Source organism: Thunnus thynnus, chromosome 10, assembly GCF_963924715.1.
Source record: "Thunnus thynnus chromosome 10, fThuThy2.1, whole genome shotgun sequence".
NCBI classification, from domain to species: domain Eukaryota; kingdom Metazoa; phylum Chordata; class Actinopteri; order Scombriformes; family Scombridae; genus Thunnus; species Thunnus thynnus.
This window is the reverse complement of record NC_089526.1, coordinates 13501303-13518895: the sequence shown is the minus strand read 5'-3', so window position 1 is coordinate 13518895 and position 17593 is coordinate 13501303. Positions and strand designations below refer to the sequence as shown.

General features: G+C 41.8%; 2 protein-coding genes across 4 annotated transcripts in view; one reads left to right on the top strand and one right to left on the bottom strand.

Moving 5' to 3' along the window:
- Window positions 1–6: 6 nt before the first annotated feature.
- g6fl (g6f-like) lies at window positions 7–11611 on the bottom strand. The gene is made up of 11 exons (XM_067601090.1): window positions 11460–11611; window positions 10793–11137; window positions 9809–10075; window positions 9474–9509; window positions 8783–9121; window positions 5820–6077; window positions 2781–2900; window positions 2510–2583; window positions 1455–1481; window positions 1038–1084; window positions 7–456 (listed from the first exon to the last, which is right to left on the bottom strand). The coding sequence occupies exons 1-11, from the start codon at window positions 11530–11532 to the stop codon at window positions 435–437; spliced, it is 1608 nt and encodes a 535-aa protein (XP_067457191.1). The 5' UTR covers window positions 11533–11611; the 3' UTR covers window positions 7–434.
- Window positions 11612–14380: 2769 nt separating this feature from the next.
- Window positions 14381–17593, top strand: part of si:ch73-22o12.1 (nectin-2) — a 78414-nt gene continuing 75201 nt past the window's right edge. For 2 of the 3 annotated variants that reach the window (XM_067601085.1, XM_067601084.1), the window contains exon 1: window positions 14391–14859. In XM_067601085.1, the coding sequence (XP_067457186.1) occupies window positions 14772–14859 (88 nt within the window). In that variant the 5' untranslated portion in view covers window positions 14391–14771. Of the gene's footprint in view, window positions 14860–17593 lie in introns of all 3 variants that reach the window. The other variant, XM_067601083.1, reaches the window with a different exon arrangement.

The window sequence follows — 17593 nt, the reverse complement described above, 5'->3', positions numbered from 1 at the left end:
TATAAAAATACAGATTCACGGCAAAAAGACAACTGCTAGAATACTGCTAGATGCATGTAAACAAAAAAAACAACAACAAAAAAATAAACAAAGTTCAATGAAACCAGTGAAAAAGACAACATAACATATTAAAATTTGTTAAATTGCTCGTATTTGGGACACACTTGTAGAGCCTTATGAAAAAATATGTCTCCTCTTATATGTGCTACCATGACATGAATTAAATCAATAGTAAAGTACTTATAAAGAGCAACAAAAAAAACAAAAAAAAAAATTTAAACAATTGAGTATAATGTCCCTGAAGCATTGAAGGTTTTTTTTCTCAAGACCCAACTATGACATTCAATTGTTACTTTTGTTTATAAAGGCCTTCTGCTGCAGCTGGGACCTGAGCGGATGTGACAGCTGGATGAGGATGAGATGTGGGTAGGTGATCAGCTCTGACATTGCTTGCATCTGAAAACAGAGCACAAAGACAAACTTGCACAAAAATCTCCCGTCCCCCGGTCTCTTTTATTCTTCCTTAAACACAAACACAGACAGCCCACGCAACAACAACAACACACAGGCGAAGGAGCGCTGCCTGTCAGCACATGGCGTGATATTATGCCACAGTGTCAGAGTGATGTTCAGGCCAGCATGATTGGTGAGTGTGAGAAGAATTTGAGGGGCAGATGAGTGACAGTGCAAACACACACACACACACACAGAGCTATCGTTGTTAGGACATTGAATTGAATTCCATTCATTGCGGACAGCCCAACCCAAACCCTAACTCTAACCTTAACCTAACCTCAATTCGCACCTTACTCCCAACCCCAAGCAGAGCCTCAGAAATGATGATTTGCCTCATTAAGACCAGTCTTTGGTCCCCATGAGGACTACTGGTCCTGACAAGGTCAGTGTTTATACTGGAAAAGGTCCCCAAGAGGTAACAAAATGTGCAAGCACACACACACACACACACACACACACACACACACACATACACATAACATACAAAGGCACACACAGGTGATGCAAGGCTTTTTGCTTACCGCTCCAGTTCCTTATAGACATCATCCTCTCCTCTTGGCTTCAAATCCTGGTATAAAGAAGAAAGGGGGGGAAGGGAGGCAGAGAAAAGAGTGGGACAGAGAAGAAGAGGATAAATAGAGAGATCTGTGGTACCGAGGCCAGATTTATGTCCCTCCGGTGTGTAATGAGATTGATTTGTTAATACCACTAATGTGAGGGTGACAGTTGATAGGCAATGGGTTTATCTGAGAGAGGGCAGACAGATTGCAGGAGAGGACTGTGAGTGTGAGGGAAGACATATCTGCTGGCAGCTTAGGGAGGGTGCAAGAGAGAATGACAGTCTGTATGCATTGCTGGATGTGTGTATCACACACAAATCCTCACACACACATGCACCACGCCTCTGTGTGTGCACAGGGGACGACGCAATAACTCACCATGTAGACTGAACCCTGAGGAGGGGCCTGTTGGGAAGGGAGGAGAGCAGAGAAAACAGGTTTAATGAACAACAAGTGACAGAGAGGGAGGGACAGTAGAAATCAGAGGAAAAACACAACCAGGGAAGGAAAGCAAAAAGAGTAAAAATTATACAACAGAGATGAGACAGAAAAGGGGAGGGGAGAGAAACAAACGGAAAGAGACAGTATACTGTGGCAGATTACCTAACCACAGTAAATGATAAGAACCTGAGAATGACATTGACAATGCATAGACTGAAACTGAGTGACCATAGTCAATAGAGAAGGGCAGACACAGGCAGACCTGGCTGCCCATTGTGATGAAGGAGCTGTAGAGTTACACTTTCTAACAGAATGTTAAAACTACAGAAATATTAGGGAGGAATTCTTTCCAAAATTTGAAAAAAGTTGCCCCTGAAGTCTGACAGAAAGAGAGAAATGACTCATTCTGCAGGAAAAGAAAGAATGTGCACTGTTGGCTGCTAGATATGTCACTTCCTACCACAATAAAAGAGACAACCAGTAGGAAACAGACATATAGACAGATAGACATTTATAATGCATTATGCAATATGCATGTACTTACTATATTCTACTTACTGCCACCATCTTCTTTTGTTTTTTTTTAAATGTTATTTATTGACTAACGGCTGTCTTGTATTATCCCTACTATTAACAAATTGTTAAAGTCACATTGAGATTGTACCAATACTAACTTGATTACTTATATATATATATATATATATATATATATATATATATATATATATATATATATATAATTTTATTTCTTTTATTTATTTCATTATATATTAATCTATTTTATTCTATTAACTAATATTGTTATTCACATTCCTTAACATTGTCTTTCACAAACGTAATTGTGCTTTAGCAGCACATGTCAAATGTCATGCCAGTAAAGCCTCCTGAACTAAATTGAATTAAAAGAGTGCTGAATACCATATCTGAGGAGTGGGAGTAGGGAAGATGAGGGCACAGGATATTTAGTTTTTGAAAATGTCTGAATTCATCACCTGTCTCATATCCTCAGGATTCTCATAGATGTTCTCTGATTCATCTGAGTGGACAGACAGAGCCTGATCAATACCTGAGTACAGAGAAAGAGAGTTACAGTCTCACATGCACTCAAACTCACAGAGAGGGAGGGAGGTCGGGAGGCAGATTCATTACAACAACCCCAGAGGATGTCATGGACCACGTCACTAAGTGGCAACAGGGACCGAAGATGGACGGAACATGGAAAGCTGTCAAAAAAAACAAAAAAAAAAACGCCGGAAGACTCACCGTGATCAGAAATGTGTTTCTGTCTCCATAGCAACACACCGACAGCCGCAGCAACCAGGGGCACCAGGAGTAATAAAGCAGAGAGAGAAGGGAGCGGGGAGGGGGTGACATTGACACTCTCTACAAAAGGAGAAAAAAAAGTGAGTGAGAAAAGCTCCAATGTTTCCAAGAACAGTACTAATATAAAACTCGTAGAGCTATGAGTGCGTGCCGTTGAATGACAGAGAAGTTATTGCTGTTTGTTCTCCAGTTTGCTCTTTTGTTCAAGTCAAAGAGGGCAACCTTTTCCTTTACGTGAGCACTTCAAAATATGCACTTGATACATGTTGCAGTTAATATCTCCTCAACATAGTATTACGTGCATTTGCATCATGCTGCTGTCAGTCACAGACAATGAGTGCAGTGGAGGAAGGCGAGGAAATCCAGGGACTGCCAGACAGAGTGAATACAGTCTGTACACCAGCTCAGTAGACATCGATCTGACAGACCTTCAGTCTGGACAGTAAACGCTGTCAATTTGAAATGTGGACAACAAGAAGAAAAGCACCACTATCAAAGAGAACAGATGCTGTCAGATCATTACAGGGGGGCTCTGCAAATCCCACTTCCAAACAGAATAGTTGCATTGAAGTTTTTGCAAATCCTAATTATTTACTATCTGATTATCTAAAAATGAATGTAGTGTAGGTAAAGTCAGGAGAGAGGTTTCCTTGCACACTCCCTTGACATCTGACAAAATATGCACAGCAGTCTTTCAGTCAAACCCTGTCTAGCATTGCAAAACATACGGATACAAAGCGTAGGCATTTTTATTATAGACAGGATATAAGTAAACCATAAGCTCACTGTAGTACTAGTCAAATTTTGTGGGAAGAACCCACGCGTGAGATGAAACCTGTCAGGTTTATTTGCATAATGAGGATGACATCAGTCTTGCAAAATACAGCCACGGGGCAACACGCACGGGAAGCAGGAGGGAGGCGCTTGTTTCCACAGAGACTGCTGTAATTTAGTGTACCTGAACAAGTGTTCTGTCGCTGCCTGCTCACTGTTCATGGAGCACAAAGCAATCAGATGTGTCAGACATCTCTGGATTAAAAAGAGAAGCCGAATAAACAAAACGTTACTACAAAAACTTTTATGCAACTGTAGTTAATGCACAATGTACAGTATGCAGTATCTCTTTGTGGCATTTGAGGTTATCTGATGGACAGAAACCTGGCAAAAGTGAAGTCCACTCAGACATCTCATCAACTTTCCACGAATTTTGTTTGTAAAAGGATTGGCCCTTGGGCTTCACCTTAGCCTTGGTGTCACAGCTTTTAGCCGGCTTCAAAATAATCAATCATTATGTGCTGTGTGAGGTGTAATTGATTGGTGAGTATGTGTAGAGGTTGCTAATGGAATATTGTGGTGAGAGCTGACCCCAAGATTGACCTGCACTGTTCTCCATGCCAGCTTTAACGCATGAATTATGGTAATTGAGTGCAGTGAAGTGAGGCACAAATGCCCCCAGTTTCTCACCATCACATCTCTTCTTTCTCTCTTTCTCTCTCTCTCTCTCTCTCTCTGTCTCTCTCTCTCTCCACCCCTCACTCGTCTTCCGCTATCGCACCTTTTCCTTTCCTCTATTGGCACTTCCTCCTTTACCTCGTCTATTTCATCTCAAATGAGGTAGGGAGTGATTTGTATCGGTGCAATTGTAGAGGAGGATGGCTGATAGGAGGCAGACCAAAGTGCTTGAATGTTTTGCAAATGATGGACCAACTCAGGATAGAAAATGATTGCAGAACATCCCTGACATTTGAAGTATTTGGTGCACAATGATTGCTTTTTGCATTCTCTGAGCTAAGAGAAAGGAATTCTATTATGCAGTGTTGTTTTAACTTATTCAGCTGGTACTATACTTTGAGATTTGGCTTACAGAACATTATATATCCCAAAATTATATAAATGCCTTGTTGTAAATTTGGTTATTTTCAGTGAGCTGAAAAGTCTCTCTGCCCCATTATCTCTGGATACCTCCTTACCGCCCAGTTCAACTATTTATAAACCTTTAACTGTCACTGCTTATTGTCATACTATTCATTATTAACCAAGGATTTTTGTGCTATCTTGCACTATTGCATTGTTTGTGCAACCTGACACTATTCAACAGTGTAAATGTAGGTCATCCAAAACTCATATTATTTGAAATGCTCATTCTGCTCAGTCTAAATTCCTATGACACACTGGACAAAGGCAACACTTGTCACTCACTATACTGTTCATATTATTTTGTCTAATCTAACCTCTCCAATCAGACAAAAATCTTGCTGCCTCTCTCCTGCTCCCTGCCTTTACCCTCTCTGTTTCCTCCATGTCCATTACTCTTATAGCCGTACCATCAATGTGCATCATGATGAGCTCTGGGCCCCTCAGCCCAAGTGATGTATTACGGTACGGGGTGTGAACTCATCTCTGCTAAGGGATCCATTCAGCTGTCACATCCTCCTGTGCTCCCCCACAGCCACCAATACAATAAGCCTGAATAATTTAGTTTTTGTGGGAAGAGATGTCCTAAGGTCCCGTCTCCTTATATTTGCGCATCAGCTGGGTAAGTGTGATGAGAAAAACGAAATAGCCTTTATATTCTATATTTCATAGAAGACGAAGCTAAGCAGATTTTTAGGACTGTGGTAAATTTATATGAAAAACAGGCACATAAACGGACGAATTATTCTGCTTTATCTGCAAATCGCAACTTCTTGTTACACAGAAGTCTTGACCTTTGACCTCTTTGACTACATTAAGAAAGTATAACATATGGTATCTGAACTTTCTCCTCTGCAAACCATGGGTTTCCTGGCAGATGGATTGACCTGCCATTGGCCTGAATGCCCCGTAGAATGCTTCACAGATCACATATCCGAGAATCATCCACATTCATCGTTCATTATCTCCACTGGGTTGACAGGAAATCTGCCAGGACTCTTGTGTTAGCAATATAATTAACTGTTGATAAAATCAGAAAACAGACCAGTCTTTGTGATATTATACCGGCTTCAGGGGGCAGTGTGACAGTTTGCGTTGCCGAGAAGGTCTGCCCGTTTTTCAGCTGTAGGACGCAGGTGTAGTTCCCAGCTGTGTCAGAGGTGATGGGTAAGGGCAGGGTGGTGGTAATGCTGCCGGGACCAATGCTGAACATCTGCAGCTTGCGACTCTTATTCTGGTATTTCCAATTGGCACTTTTGACCTTGGACCGCTGTGAGTAGATGCACGACAACTCCTGCTTCGAGGATGTTTCCTTGGTTTTGACTGTGGATGTGACACAGAGCAATAAAGGGGAAGGGAGAGGAGAATAAGAGGACAAGGAATGTTAAGGGGGAATTAAATGAATGAAGAGAAATCAGAAGGAAGGATGAGTAAGTGAAAAAGACAGGTAGGAGGGGAGAGAAAGGAGCAAGAAAGGTTGAGAAAGTGAGTTAAAGGGTAGTGTGTGAATATAGAAAAGGCCAAGGACAGATAGAGAGTAATGGGGTAAAGGGAAAGTGATATGAAAAACAAAGAACAATTCAGAGAGGGGTCAAAATAATATATATTCATTAAAGTGATTTGCTGCTAATGCATTGGTTGCCTGTGACTGATGCTTACTGTCTCATCAAACTGAAATGAGAATCCATCTGGGTGTAATCAAGCTCCGCAGACCCACACACACACACACACACAGACACACACACACACACACACACACACACACACAGACACACACACACACACACACACACACACACACAAACACACACATTTCAGCCTTGATTAGTGTGATCAGTGTGGGCCACCTACAGCCTTGGTGGGAGGGCTGCAGGTATAATCATACATAATGATACTTATAATGAGGTGGGGTAAAAATATATGCGTCACATGATTGGTGTGTGGGTGGATGTGTGTGTGTGTGTGTGTGTATGTGTGTGTGTGTGTGTGTGTGTGTGTGTAAGGGATGCAGATGTGTGAAGCAGTGTGACAGTGACAGTGACTGATCGGCTGGTCATGTCTGGGCAGCTGTGATGGATGCCAGTGGGACTGTGATTAGTAAAGCCTTCCAAGGCCTCAATGACAAGGCATTGTATATGTGTGTGTGTGTGTGTGTGTGTGTTGGGTTTTGTGCACATGGGTGCAAATGTATTCTGCATGTTTCTGTAAAAGGGTGAAACCTCCCCAAGGCTCACGCATAAAAATCAACAGGTGTTCTGCTCAATTTTTTCCCTTCCCTTTTCATGAGAAATATTGTAAGTGTATTCATTTAATAATGCGACATTTTGCCAATGGCTGTCAGAAAGTTTATTTGCATTTATCCTGCACAGGTGTAGTGGAAGCTGTTAAAAATTGTCTTGCTCAAGAACACAGGGCAGATGCTTGCCAAAATCCCTCTAGAAAAATGGGACCTCCTGCCCCTGTGCTTATTTTGCAACTGTCCTGTGCAGGATTTAGATATAGTTCAACATTTTGAGAAATATGTTTATTCATCTTATAGTGAAGAGTTAGATGAGGAGATCAATACCACTGTCATGTCTGCACTAAGTACTGAGCTGGAGATTATCTTATCTTAGCACAAAAACTGAAAGCAGGAGGAAATAGCTACTTGGGCTCTGTCCAAAGTAAAAACAGATCTGCCTATCAGCACTTCTAGGGCTCACCAATTAAGACGTTATATCTTGTTTCTTTAATCCGTAAACAGGAAGAAAAGTGAAAACAGAAAGTCGTGGGTTTAAGGGGATTTGTGCTGTACCTATTTCTTGGTGAATAACAGCCAGGCGCAGTGGCCTTTAAATGTCTGTTTGTGTATGGATTAAACAGATGAGACAACGTTATATAGTCAAAGCTTATAGTTAAAGCTTAATAATTATTATGTTATTATTAAGCTTTAGAGCTGCTGGTTTGCGTATTTTTCAACTTTGGAGGAAACCACGCTTTCGTTTTTTTCCCCTGCTTCAAGTCATCTAAACGCCTTCAGCTCTATACTTGAAGTGAAACTATGCCACTGTCGCCACAATTGGGAATTACTTGCTAATGGTAATTGGAAAAATGTAATATAACAGTGGTACCATTGGAGAGGAGGCATAAAGTCACAAAGTGACTTGAGTAATGTCAGTTACACAGAAAAATCTAGCTAAAGTTTGCACCATAAGCCACTGTTCATACCAAATGAAGCAATAAAACCCCTTAGTGTACTGAACTGCTAAAGGATTTATTTTGTTGTTTTTATTTTGTTTTAAATATGTTATTTATGTTATTCTTCAAAAGTATATGGTCTCTCTTTAAAGCACAGCAGACATGCTACCATCAGTCTTCTCATCTAACGCTCAGCAAGACAGTGATTAAGCGTTTTTCCCAAAATGTCAAACTATTCTATTAAATAAACTACAGATGGGTGCCAAATTAAAGGAAAAAACTGAATAAATGGGAGGATATGAGAAAATGGGAGATACATAACGAATGCAGAAGCTTCCATACAAAGCACGACAGGTCACTGAATTGTTTGAGTATGAAAATGAGTCATATGCTATGACAGTTGAAATCTGGTGACTTTGCAGTCACCAGATTTCAACCCAGTTGAACACCTAAGGGGAATTTTGGATCCTAGTGTTAGATAGCGTTTGCCACTGCCAGCATCAATCATCTTCTTCCTTTGAAAGAATGATGCTCATCCCTCCAGTAGAGCTCAAGAAACGTTCTGCTCTGAAGCTGTTCTGGCTGCTTGTGGTGGCCCAACACCTTACTAAGAAGGTTTTTCCTTTAATTCATCATCCTTCTGTATACAATATGTCAAATGAAAATATGCAGCATAAAGTTCTTTTTTAAAACATTCACTATTCATATGTGACATGACAGCATTCACCACATGTCACAAGGTTATTATAAAACTGACACCACTTGTCACATAAATCCCCTCCCCTTGTTTTATTCCACTTAATTTACATCCTCCTCCATTTTTTTCTCCTCCTCCTGACCCTGATCTGTACCTTTCAGCACGCTGAGCCAGGTCCCCTGGCTGAAGGCATTGTCATTGAGGAACACGTAACAGATGTAGAATCCGCCATCTTTCAACCCAGGTGTGAGTATAAAGGAGAAGCTCCCGTCCTCCGCATTGTATGGTGAGCCAGCCAGCTGGAGCTTCTTGCTGTGCTCGGTCGAAATGGTGGAACCTCTCCAGCGATCAAACTGGTACACCAGCTTCATACTACTCTGCCTAAGAACAGTGTCTGGAGGTTGCCAGCGCAGTCGGACATAATCCCCCTGGATATCAGGGCAGGTCAGCAGTAAGGGTGTCTGAGCCTGGGTGGCGGTGGAGATCTCTGGGCCTGCAGGGAAGGAGGGAGGAGGAAAGATAAGAGAAACCCAGTGATGAGACAGACAGTACAAGATGCAGCAGAGATAGATATGAAGACATAAAAGTGTAAGAAGACATATCGATAGGGAATTCAGAAGAAACAGAATAAAAAGAGGGTGAATGAAGAGCGAGGTGCAGACAGAGAGAGTAAACAGAACAGTAAGAGAGTAGGGAAATGATATGGGAAAAATTCTCAAACAACAATAGGGATTACTCTCTTATATGCAGAGAGCTTTCTTCAGTTGGTCTTGCATTCTGCTCTGCCTGATTAGCAAGATGCTGACACAGGACTTTAAGACCGCTTGTGTTACAAAGTCACTCACCATGTGTGATATTGGTGAATGAGACCTTTTTCTCGGCTGTGGAGAGAAGGGAAGCAAGAAAAAGAGGGGCGGGGAGGGAGCAAAAGGCAAATAATGAATAATACATAAATATAGCAACTATAATATTCACAGGAGGACTGGCTGAATTTTAGTGCAGATCTACAGTAGACTTTTGAAACGTCTGTAAAAGTAAATACTTTGAAGAACTGTAGCTACTTAAATAAATAATGCTGCTGATGGAGTTTCTGGCACTGATGCCCACTCACTTCAACAACAACAGCAACAACAAAATGTATTTTATTCCTCTAAGCTTCTGCTTTTCTCTTCAGTCTTACCATCAACAGTCACCTCCACATTGAAGTTGAAAAGAGGGTTACTGCTGTTACCCCAAGGGTGAACAATACAGATATAGGCCCCGTTGTCACTGTTCTCGACCTGTGGTAGTTTAGCCACCGTTCCTGTATTTGGCATTTTCTCACTCCTGATGGAAATGTCACCTGGTGCTGCCCAGGTGATCTTGCTGATGGCAGAGTCAGGATTAACACTGGCAATCAGACGCAGGGTGCTGTGCAGAGGAATGGGTGTAGGAGGGACGATGGTGACTGCAAATAAGGAAGGACACAGGAAATCAGTGGTGGAATAAGCAATGTATTGATTAAGTAAAAGTAGCAATACCACAATGTAAATATACTCCATTATGAGTAAAAGTCTTGCATTTACCTTTTAAAAGTACAGACATATCACCAGAAAAATATACTTAAAGTAAAAGTACTTATTATGCACAATAGCCCCTTTAAAAGTGTAATATTATTATAACTATAATTGGTTATAATTAATGAAATAACAGATTTTAGCATTTTATTGTTGCATCTGGTTGAGGAAAATGCAGTGAAGGATGAAGTATAAAGTAGTATAAAATAGAAGTACTCCAATAATAAAAATAGTCCAAGTAGTCTACCTCAAAATTAGAATTAAGGGCAGTACAGTAAATGTTACTTTCCAACAGTGCAGGAAATATAAATGCAGTGTGGCTGAGGTGAATATAATATCTTGTAGGTTCTCATTAATTTAGCAATCAAGCAAACAATCAGTTATTACGTAAGATTACACAAAAGGGATGCATATCAAAGGCCTCATACAGAGATTTAAAAGAATGTAAAGATGTGAAAGAGAAAGAAAATGTCAAATATGCAAAGTACAAACACAACACTAAAATCAAAAAGAACTAACTGAATGCGTTTTCCAAATTTCAACAGATATAGTGTTTTGTTGCATGGAGTCAAAACATTTCTATGGGGTAAACCTGTTGATTTTCCTACCTGTAAGGATCGCTAAGAGGATAATCCTCTCCGTCAGCCTCCTCTCCCGTTGCTTTATCAAGCATGAGTAGAGACCATAGTCCTCCGTTTTGGCAATAAAGGACAAAGAGAAAACCCCGGTGTTTTGAAAGTTAGGGTCAATCAATTGCATGGATGCCTTCGAGGCACTACCGGAGAAATGCGTGCCTCCATTGGCTGAGAGAACTAGTTTCCATTCATCCACATCAAGTGACTTCACCCTCCAGTTAATGGCTATGGCACCCCTCACTGTTGGACTAGTACACACCAAGGTGATACGTGTGCCCTCTCTTGCCACCACAACATCGTCCCATTTTGAGGGAAAGTCTGAGGGAAGAAAAGTTCAGCATTAACACAGGTGCATTATTTTGGCAGTTCTACAGACCTACTACAGCTCTGATGTCTGTTTTTTAGCCTGTAGATCAAAGCCAACACCAGGAAAAATCATGAGAAATCACAAGTCATTCTTTACTCCGACTGACCCCTTAACAGACGGAGGAACTATTTATACATGACTCAACATTTACCTTCAAGGAAACAAGTTAAATCATGTTTACACTCTAAATTGGCTGGGAAATACACCCAGGAAGAGCAGTTTCAAGTGCAGTAAAATTACAGTTCTAAAAATCAAAGATAAAATATTCTATACCTGTGATGCTAAAGTGAGAGGAATATACCGCAAAGGAAGACACAAGAATAAAGGTGAGAAAAGCAGACTCCATCACACGTTTAAAGAAAAGAAAAACACTCTCACTGCACTGGCTGTCTCCCCGACACTAAGCGCCCTCCTGAACGCCAAGTATTGTTCACTTCCCTGCAATAATCCTGGTGTCTCTGACTGACATGTTAACAAGTTTCTCTGCCCAACAGGATGTTACACGACCAACACTTGGATAATCAACAGGAAACGACTGTCATTTTTGCCGTCATATATATGTGTGCACGAGCCTGATAAACTATATATACTGGCATTAACACAAGCCTTACACCAAAATGTTGCCCTTCAATGTTTTACAGCATTTCAGAGCTGAACTTCAGTAGCAGAACTTCTGACCCTAATGTTCAGCCTGACAAAAGGAATGAGCGTGTACCCGTGTGTGTGTGACAACGTGTGTGTGAAACAGAGAAAATGATAAGAATAGCAGAAAGCAAGGGATTGAGGGAGATGAAAAAGCGAGAAATAAAGAGTTTGGGTTAGTGTGGGTGCACAGCAACCCCTAGGCTACATGTCTTTACATCCCATAAATGTCCTTAATTAAGCTAAAGGTATTATCAGCTCCTCTGAGCACTATTACAGATTTTTCCATAATTACCATTGGGTGAATGGGGGCGGTGAAGGGAGATAGAGAGAAAGCGAGAGAGAGGGAGAGAAAGCAGATATGTATTGTGGGTGTCTAATGACAGGGAAAGAAAAAAAAAAAGAGGTGAGAACAGCAAGAAGGGAGAAATGTGTAAGGAGAGGTGTTCAGACAGAATGAGAAAACCCGAGGAGAAGAGAAGTGTGAGAGTGTTGCAAAGGGAACAGATACAGTTTGACTTCAAAGAAGCCTGTGGCTGCTGACACAGAGCATGGTACTGATCCTGTGGCCCCTCCTCTATGGGTAAATAATCACCATAAGCCTTGGCTCTGTCTAATGAATCCACTGCCAATGAGCTAATATCTGTTAACTATGCGCTTCATTATCACTGGCACAGACCCCCGGAGAGCATGAGGATGGAGGGCAGCAGCAAGGAGTGAAGGACGAGTGGACAAAGGAAATCGAATGACACGGGAAGAGGGAGAGAATAGAGGGGGGGTGGGAGGGAGGGAGTGATGAGAAGGATGGAGAAATGAGGAAAGGGGAGGAAAGTGAACGGAAGATGAACGGAAGGTGTAGATGAGGTATAAGTAAAGTGGGTGGTAGCTGGAAAGTAGAAGGTGTGAAGGTCGATTTGGTATGAAAAATTGATGAGTAAGGGAAGGAAAAGGAATAAAATCCTCTATTGGGTGAGGATTTTTATTAAAGCCAGCATGAATGCATATGATTTAGAAGTGGCGGTGGGTATACGGGTCGTCCCTGCACTGTGGGAACTAGAGGACACTTTCCTTGAGCATGTTGACGCTGAAACATTCATCACAGACGGCTGCCAATCATAATATGGCAATGAAAAGTACTGTTGGCATTTAAAGCCACAGCTGCTTTGTTTGCATGGCAGATGCTTTCACAGTCTCTGGATTTACAGTGAGCAAGGAGTGGAAAGAAAAGTCTCGTCTCTTTGAAGGCTTAAAACTCAAAAGGAAGAACGTATTTGAACTGTTCATTTGTTTTCGTGATGTGCAGAACATTGTTTGACCTCTGATCATTATCAGCACCATCAAAATCTGCACCTCAGAAGTACAGTCTGAAAATAAGGAGGTGACACTGGAGAGGAACTTGGAAACGGAACAGAACGGAAGGAACCGAGCAACGCAGTTTAAACTGTGGGACTTATGGAGATGTAATTACATTGGCTGTAAACCACTTGGGTATAGGGATTAGACCTAAACCAGATAATGCCTTCGCTATGCTAGTATGCACCCTGCTTCAGAGGAAAATAGGACAAAATGAATTGGAAGTTATTCTGTGGAAGAAAAAAAAAATCTCATCAACACAGAGTCTGCTCGAATCTGCAAATAGATACATGAGAAGCTGTTTCCTCTTGATGTGATTTCGTTGACTGCCACTGGATTTGTATTTTGCCGTTCATTAATGAAGGTTTATTGATTTTGGCATCTGCTGTGGTGGAGTTTACACAAGCCAATCTCAATACTGTGTGCAGAAACAAACAGCAGAGGGCGTAAGAATCATCTGTTTCTACGTGCCTCACCACTACACAGCGCAACTGACTGACTTGGATTAATTGTATAGTAACTTTGTGTTATTTTTTATAGACTGAATGCTGCTTTTCTGTAGCTAACATTTACATTAGGCCTAATTGCTGTTGATGTAATTATAACCATGTCGAGCGGTGGCTGCAAATGAATCAAAATGACTTCAAGGACACAATATTGGTTGTAAATTATACTCCTCAGCTGTTGAATCTTAAAAATAGAGCTTCATATGAATGCTAATGTATATTCCTGGATATGTAACAGGCTTTTGAATAATGTGTGTTTTCCACTGATCGCACGAATCGCCACTAAAAATAAAATCCGCTGTGTTGTTAAGATGCTATATCGAGGTGCAAGTTGTATCTTCTGAGGGGGAAAAAAATGCTTTTTGCAATTTCAACAAGTTGTACCCAGAGTCCCCCTCCTGTCATCACCGGGTCCTAAAAGCATATCTAGCTGCAGCTGATATCTACATGACACACCCGCTTGGTTAGGTTTAGGCATGAGGAGGGGATGGTTTAGGGGTTAGGGGTCGGGGGGAGGGAGTGGGGATCTTGTAACATGCCTTTAGGGTGACAACATCGGGGAGGAGGGTGTGTTGTGTAGTAAAGTGGGTGTGTCATACAGGGTTAAGGCAAGTCTGCGAAACTGCAGCTAGACCCTTCTCGTCCTAATTGGTTTTTGGGGGGAGCAGGGCTGTGACGCCTCTCAGACTGATGACATCACACAGTTGGACCGCGGCGCGCTCAGACTCAGAGGAACTAGTTGTTGGAGCAGAGAGCGCAGCAGCAGCAGCGGCGGCAGCAAGCAGCGGCAGTTTATTACATCCAGAGCACCAGCTGGAGGAAATATTTACCTGTGCGCTGCCAGGAAGAACTCAGAGGGATTTTCATTCATTTTTTTTTTATCAGACTCCGTCATAAAGGCGCAGTGAGCGACACTTGAAACAAGAATCTCTGTCGGACCCCTAGTCTGTCCTGTATCCAGACAAGTTTTTTTTCCGCCTTGAATGAGTGAGATTTAACACAAAAACTGAGTAATATCTTTCGGTTCTACATATATTTCGGAGAGACAGCGCGCCTGGGTTCATAAAGAGGACCGTAATCAACCATGGCGAGACATGACGCCCGAAATTGGCATGACTGCACAAAAATGACCGGACTGCTCTTCTCGGTCGCATCGATACTTTTAATACAAGGTAAGAAATTGTGACTTCAAAAAAAAACCCCAAAAACTTCCAGCTCATTTTTAGCAACACTCTATCTTTCATTTCTTTTCTGAGCTTTGAAAAATTTAAGTGGAGACAAATTTAAACCTGACCACCACCTGTCAGGGCGGTGACATGAGCAGAAAGCCCAGACAGGTGCTTTCAACGCTCGCTGTACTGTCGAGCTTTTGAGCTTTAACCGTCAAATTAGTCGTCAAGTTTTGATTTTACTCGCATGAAGTTAAATAGTTGAATATTATACTTTTATATGACTCAATTCTTGTCATGCTTTCGGTTATTAGTAATCTGTGTTGCTCTTTGACCCGAGTTTCGGCTTGTGACTCACGCCATGTTCAGTTTTTTAAGGTGTGGCTCTGTGGAGCAAGGTGTTTTGTTTCTCCAGGTACTTTCCTGCTTGTACAGTAGAGGCCTCTCCACTATAAACTAAGCCACTGCTCCAGTTTGTCCTTGGTGTACTCTTCCCCTAAAGCCACCCTTCTCCTCCACAACGTCCCCCTGCTCCTTTTCTTCCCTCTGTTCACACATCATCCTTTATTAGTTACAGTTCAGTTGAGAAAAATGGAGACTGGAAACAGCTCTTAATGTACAGAGAGAGTAACCGAGAGGGGAAACAACAGAATTTTCCCCATTTGAACTGATGTTAAATCATTTAACATATGCTGACTTCCTTATTTACTTGTTACTTGATTTACATGAAACACTTCCATGTAGGACTCCACCTAAAATTAGTTATTATTACTTTAAACTAGGCTACCTCTGCTGCTTCCTTGACAACCTCTTTTATACAGGTTAATTATTCAGGTGTTTTCCACTCCACTAGAGCTCAGGTAGCCTATAGGTACACTGGCCACTGTGAGTAGGCCCAGAAATGAGAGAAAACATTTCTGGCATGCAGTTAACCTATTAACATATGAATGTATGTGTGTGTGTGTGGCATGAAACCAGTTCAACATTTTTTCTGCTTCCTCGCTGGGCCAGCTATTTGTTTTCTGCTGTAATTAGGGCAAATATGTAGGGCTAGATCTAACTTCCTGGCACAGCTACAGTATACATTTTCAGTAGTTTACAGTAATGTCATTGATTGTGGTGTTATTTTAATCACGACTCATAAGCGCAGTCACTCTTCTGACTTATTCATGCAGTGGACCCTTTTTTGTACAGTTTCATTTTACAGAACATGAAGTGCTCTTAGCAGAGGGAGGAAAGTGGTGGAAAAACAAAACAAAAGGTTTTTACATATTTATGAGCAAGGGAAAAAAGCATGCTTAAACAGTACAAGCAAACACATTGCTTTTTAGTTTTCTTTCATTTAAGTCATTTTTTTTCTCCTAAAATGAACCTCTGACCTCCTTTTGGGTAATAGCAAAGCTATGCAACTTATGCTGCAGCTACTGCGGGACTGAAACTTTTCACTTGTCTACTTTGCATTTTTAGTTTCCCATTACCTTTCAGGGTTTGACAGCAACCTCATACCTCCACTCTCATCCTGGGAGTCAGAGAAGTGATTTAATTTTCTGCAAAGTTTTCAGTTAAAACAACCTAGCTTTAATGTCAAAAATTCAATATTGAGTTTGATGGATTTTTAATTAAGGTAGGTTTCTGTAGTTACATATGTATATTTACCTTAATAGGAACTGGCAGGTGGGGGTCCAGTTAAAGCTCTGAAATTACATTATAGTACCAACCCCCCACCCCCCAAGTCAAGTTTGTGAGGGACTGCGGATGTGGGTCAGAAAGGCTTGGCCCATTACCATGGAGATGTTTTTATTGGAAGAGGGGTGGGCTTATGTGAGGGGGAGTTTAGGGCACGGGGGGGGGGGTATGAGGCTATGGCAGTATTGTCTTTATGGCTGAGTGCTAAGCTGTGTGCGTGCAGGGGGTGGCTAGCTGGCTGGCTGCCTGAGAAACTGGTGGGCATGCCGGGGTCAGGGCCGGGGGAGGATGCTGTTTCGTTCTCAGCAGTCCCTATTTTCTTTATATACCAGAAAGCATCCAGCAAAGCTACTTCAGATGCAAAGCTACTCTTGACGGCTCTCTTCAGTCTTGAGGAAACAGGTGGCTTTTTGGGTGCTTTCCGCTGCACTGAGCGGGGGTTTTGCCTGAGTGTCAGGATTGGCTGGAAAAGTAAACGGGCAGCAACTGATTAAGACAGGCGACGCCCCACCTCCCCTCTTTCCCACCCGCCACTTGAAACCTCTCTCTCCCGCCATCCCTCGCTCCCTCCCCCACCTCCGCCATCGAGTACATACAGGGGCCTTGTTCTCTTCTCTGTTTATTTTCTGCTATCTTTCATTCTCTCCTGTCCAGTGCTTTTGTTTGAGTGACGGTAGTCATAGGTTTATTCAAATGGCCTCCCTCCCCCATCTCCCTGCCTATCTTTGGACTCAAGGCCATGCTGTTTATGACAGGAACAACATGCAGACAGACAGGAAAATAAAACACATGTGACCTCAACACAGTCTGTCACCATGGCTGTAGGATTTCTTGTCAGCTAGGGCTATATGTTCCCTTTTGAAATAGTGTGTTTTTCATGCTGCAAAGTCATAATGCCGAGAAATTTCCCGCACTTTCACAACACTCTGCCGCACTTTTACAACATCCTGTCCTCCCACAGACACACACATACTTAGACACTCAGTGACTCTGATGTAGTAATGTTTTTTCTGGCAGTCTAACTTGTGCAATATCTCAAACTATTAGCTCT

What these genes read in the sequence shown, in the direction of transcription:
- g6fl (XM_067601090.1), bottom strand. Translation starts at nt 11,532, where the DNA reads ATGGAGTCTGCTTTTCTCACCTTTATTCTTGTGTCTTCCTTTGCGGTA. An exon ending in CTCTCACTTTAGCATCACAG is followed by an intron (nt 11,138 to 11,459) that starts GTATAGAATATT and finishes TTCTTCCCTCAG; the next exon opens with ACTTTCCCTCAAAATGGGAC. An exon ending in ATTCACCAATATCACACATG is followed by an intron (nt 9,122 to 9,473) that starts GTGAGTGACTTT and finishes CCTTCCCTGCAG; the next exon opens with GCCCAGAGATCTCCACCGCC.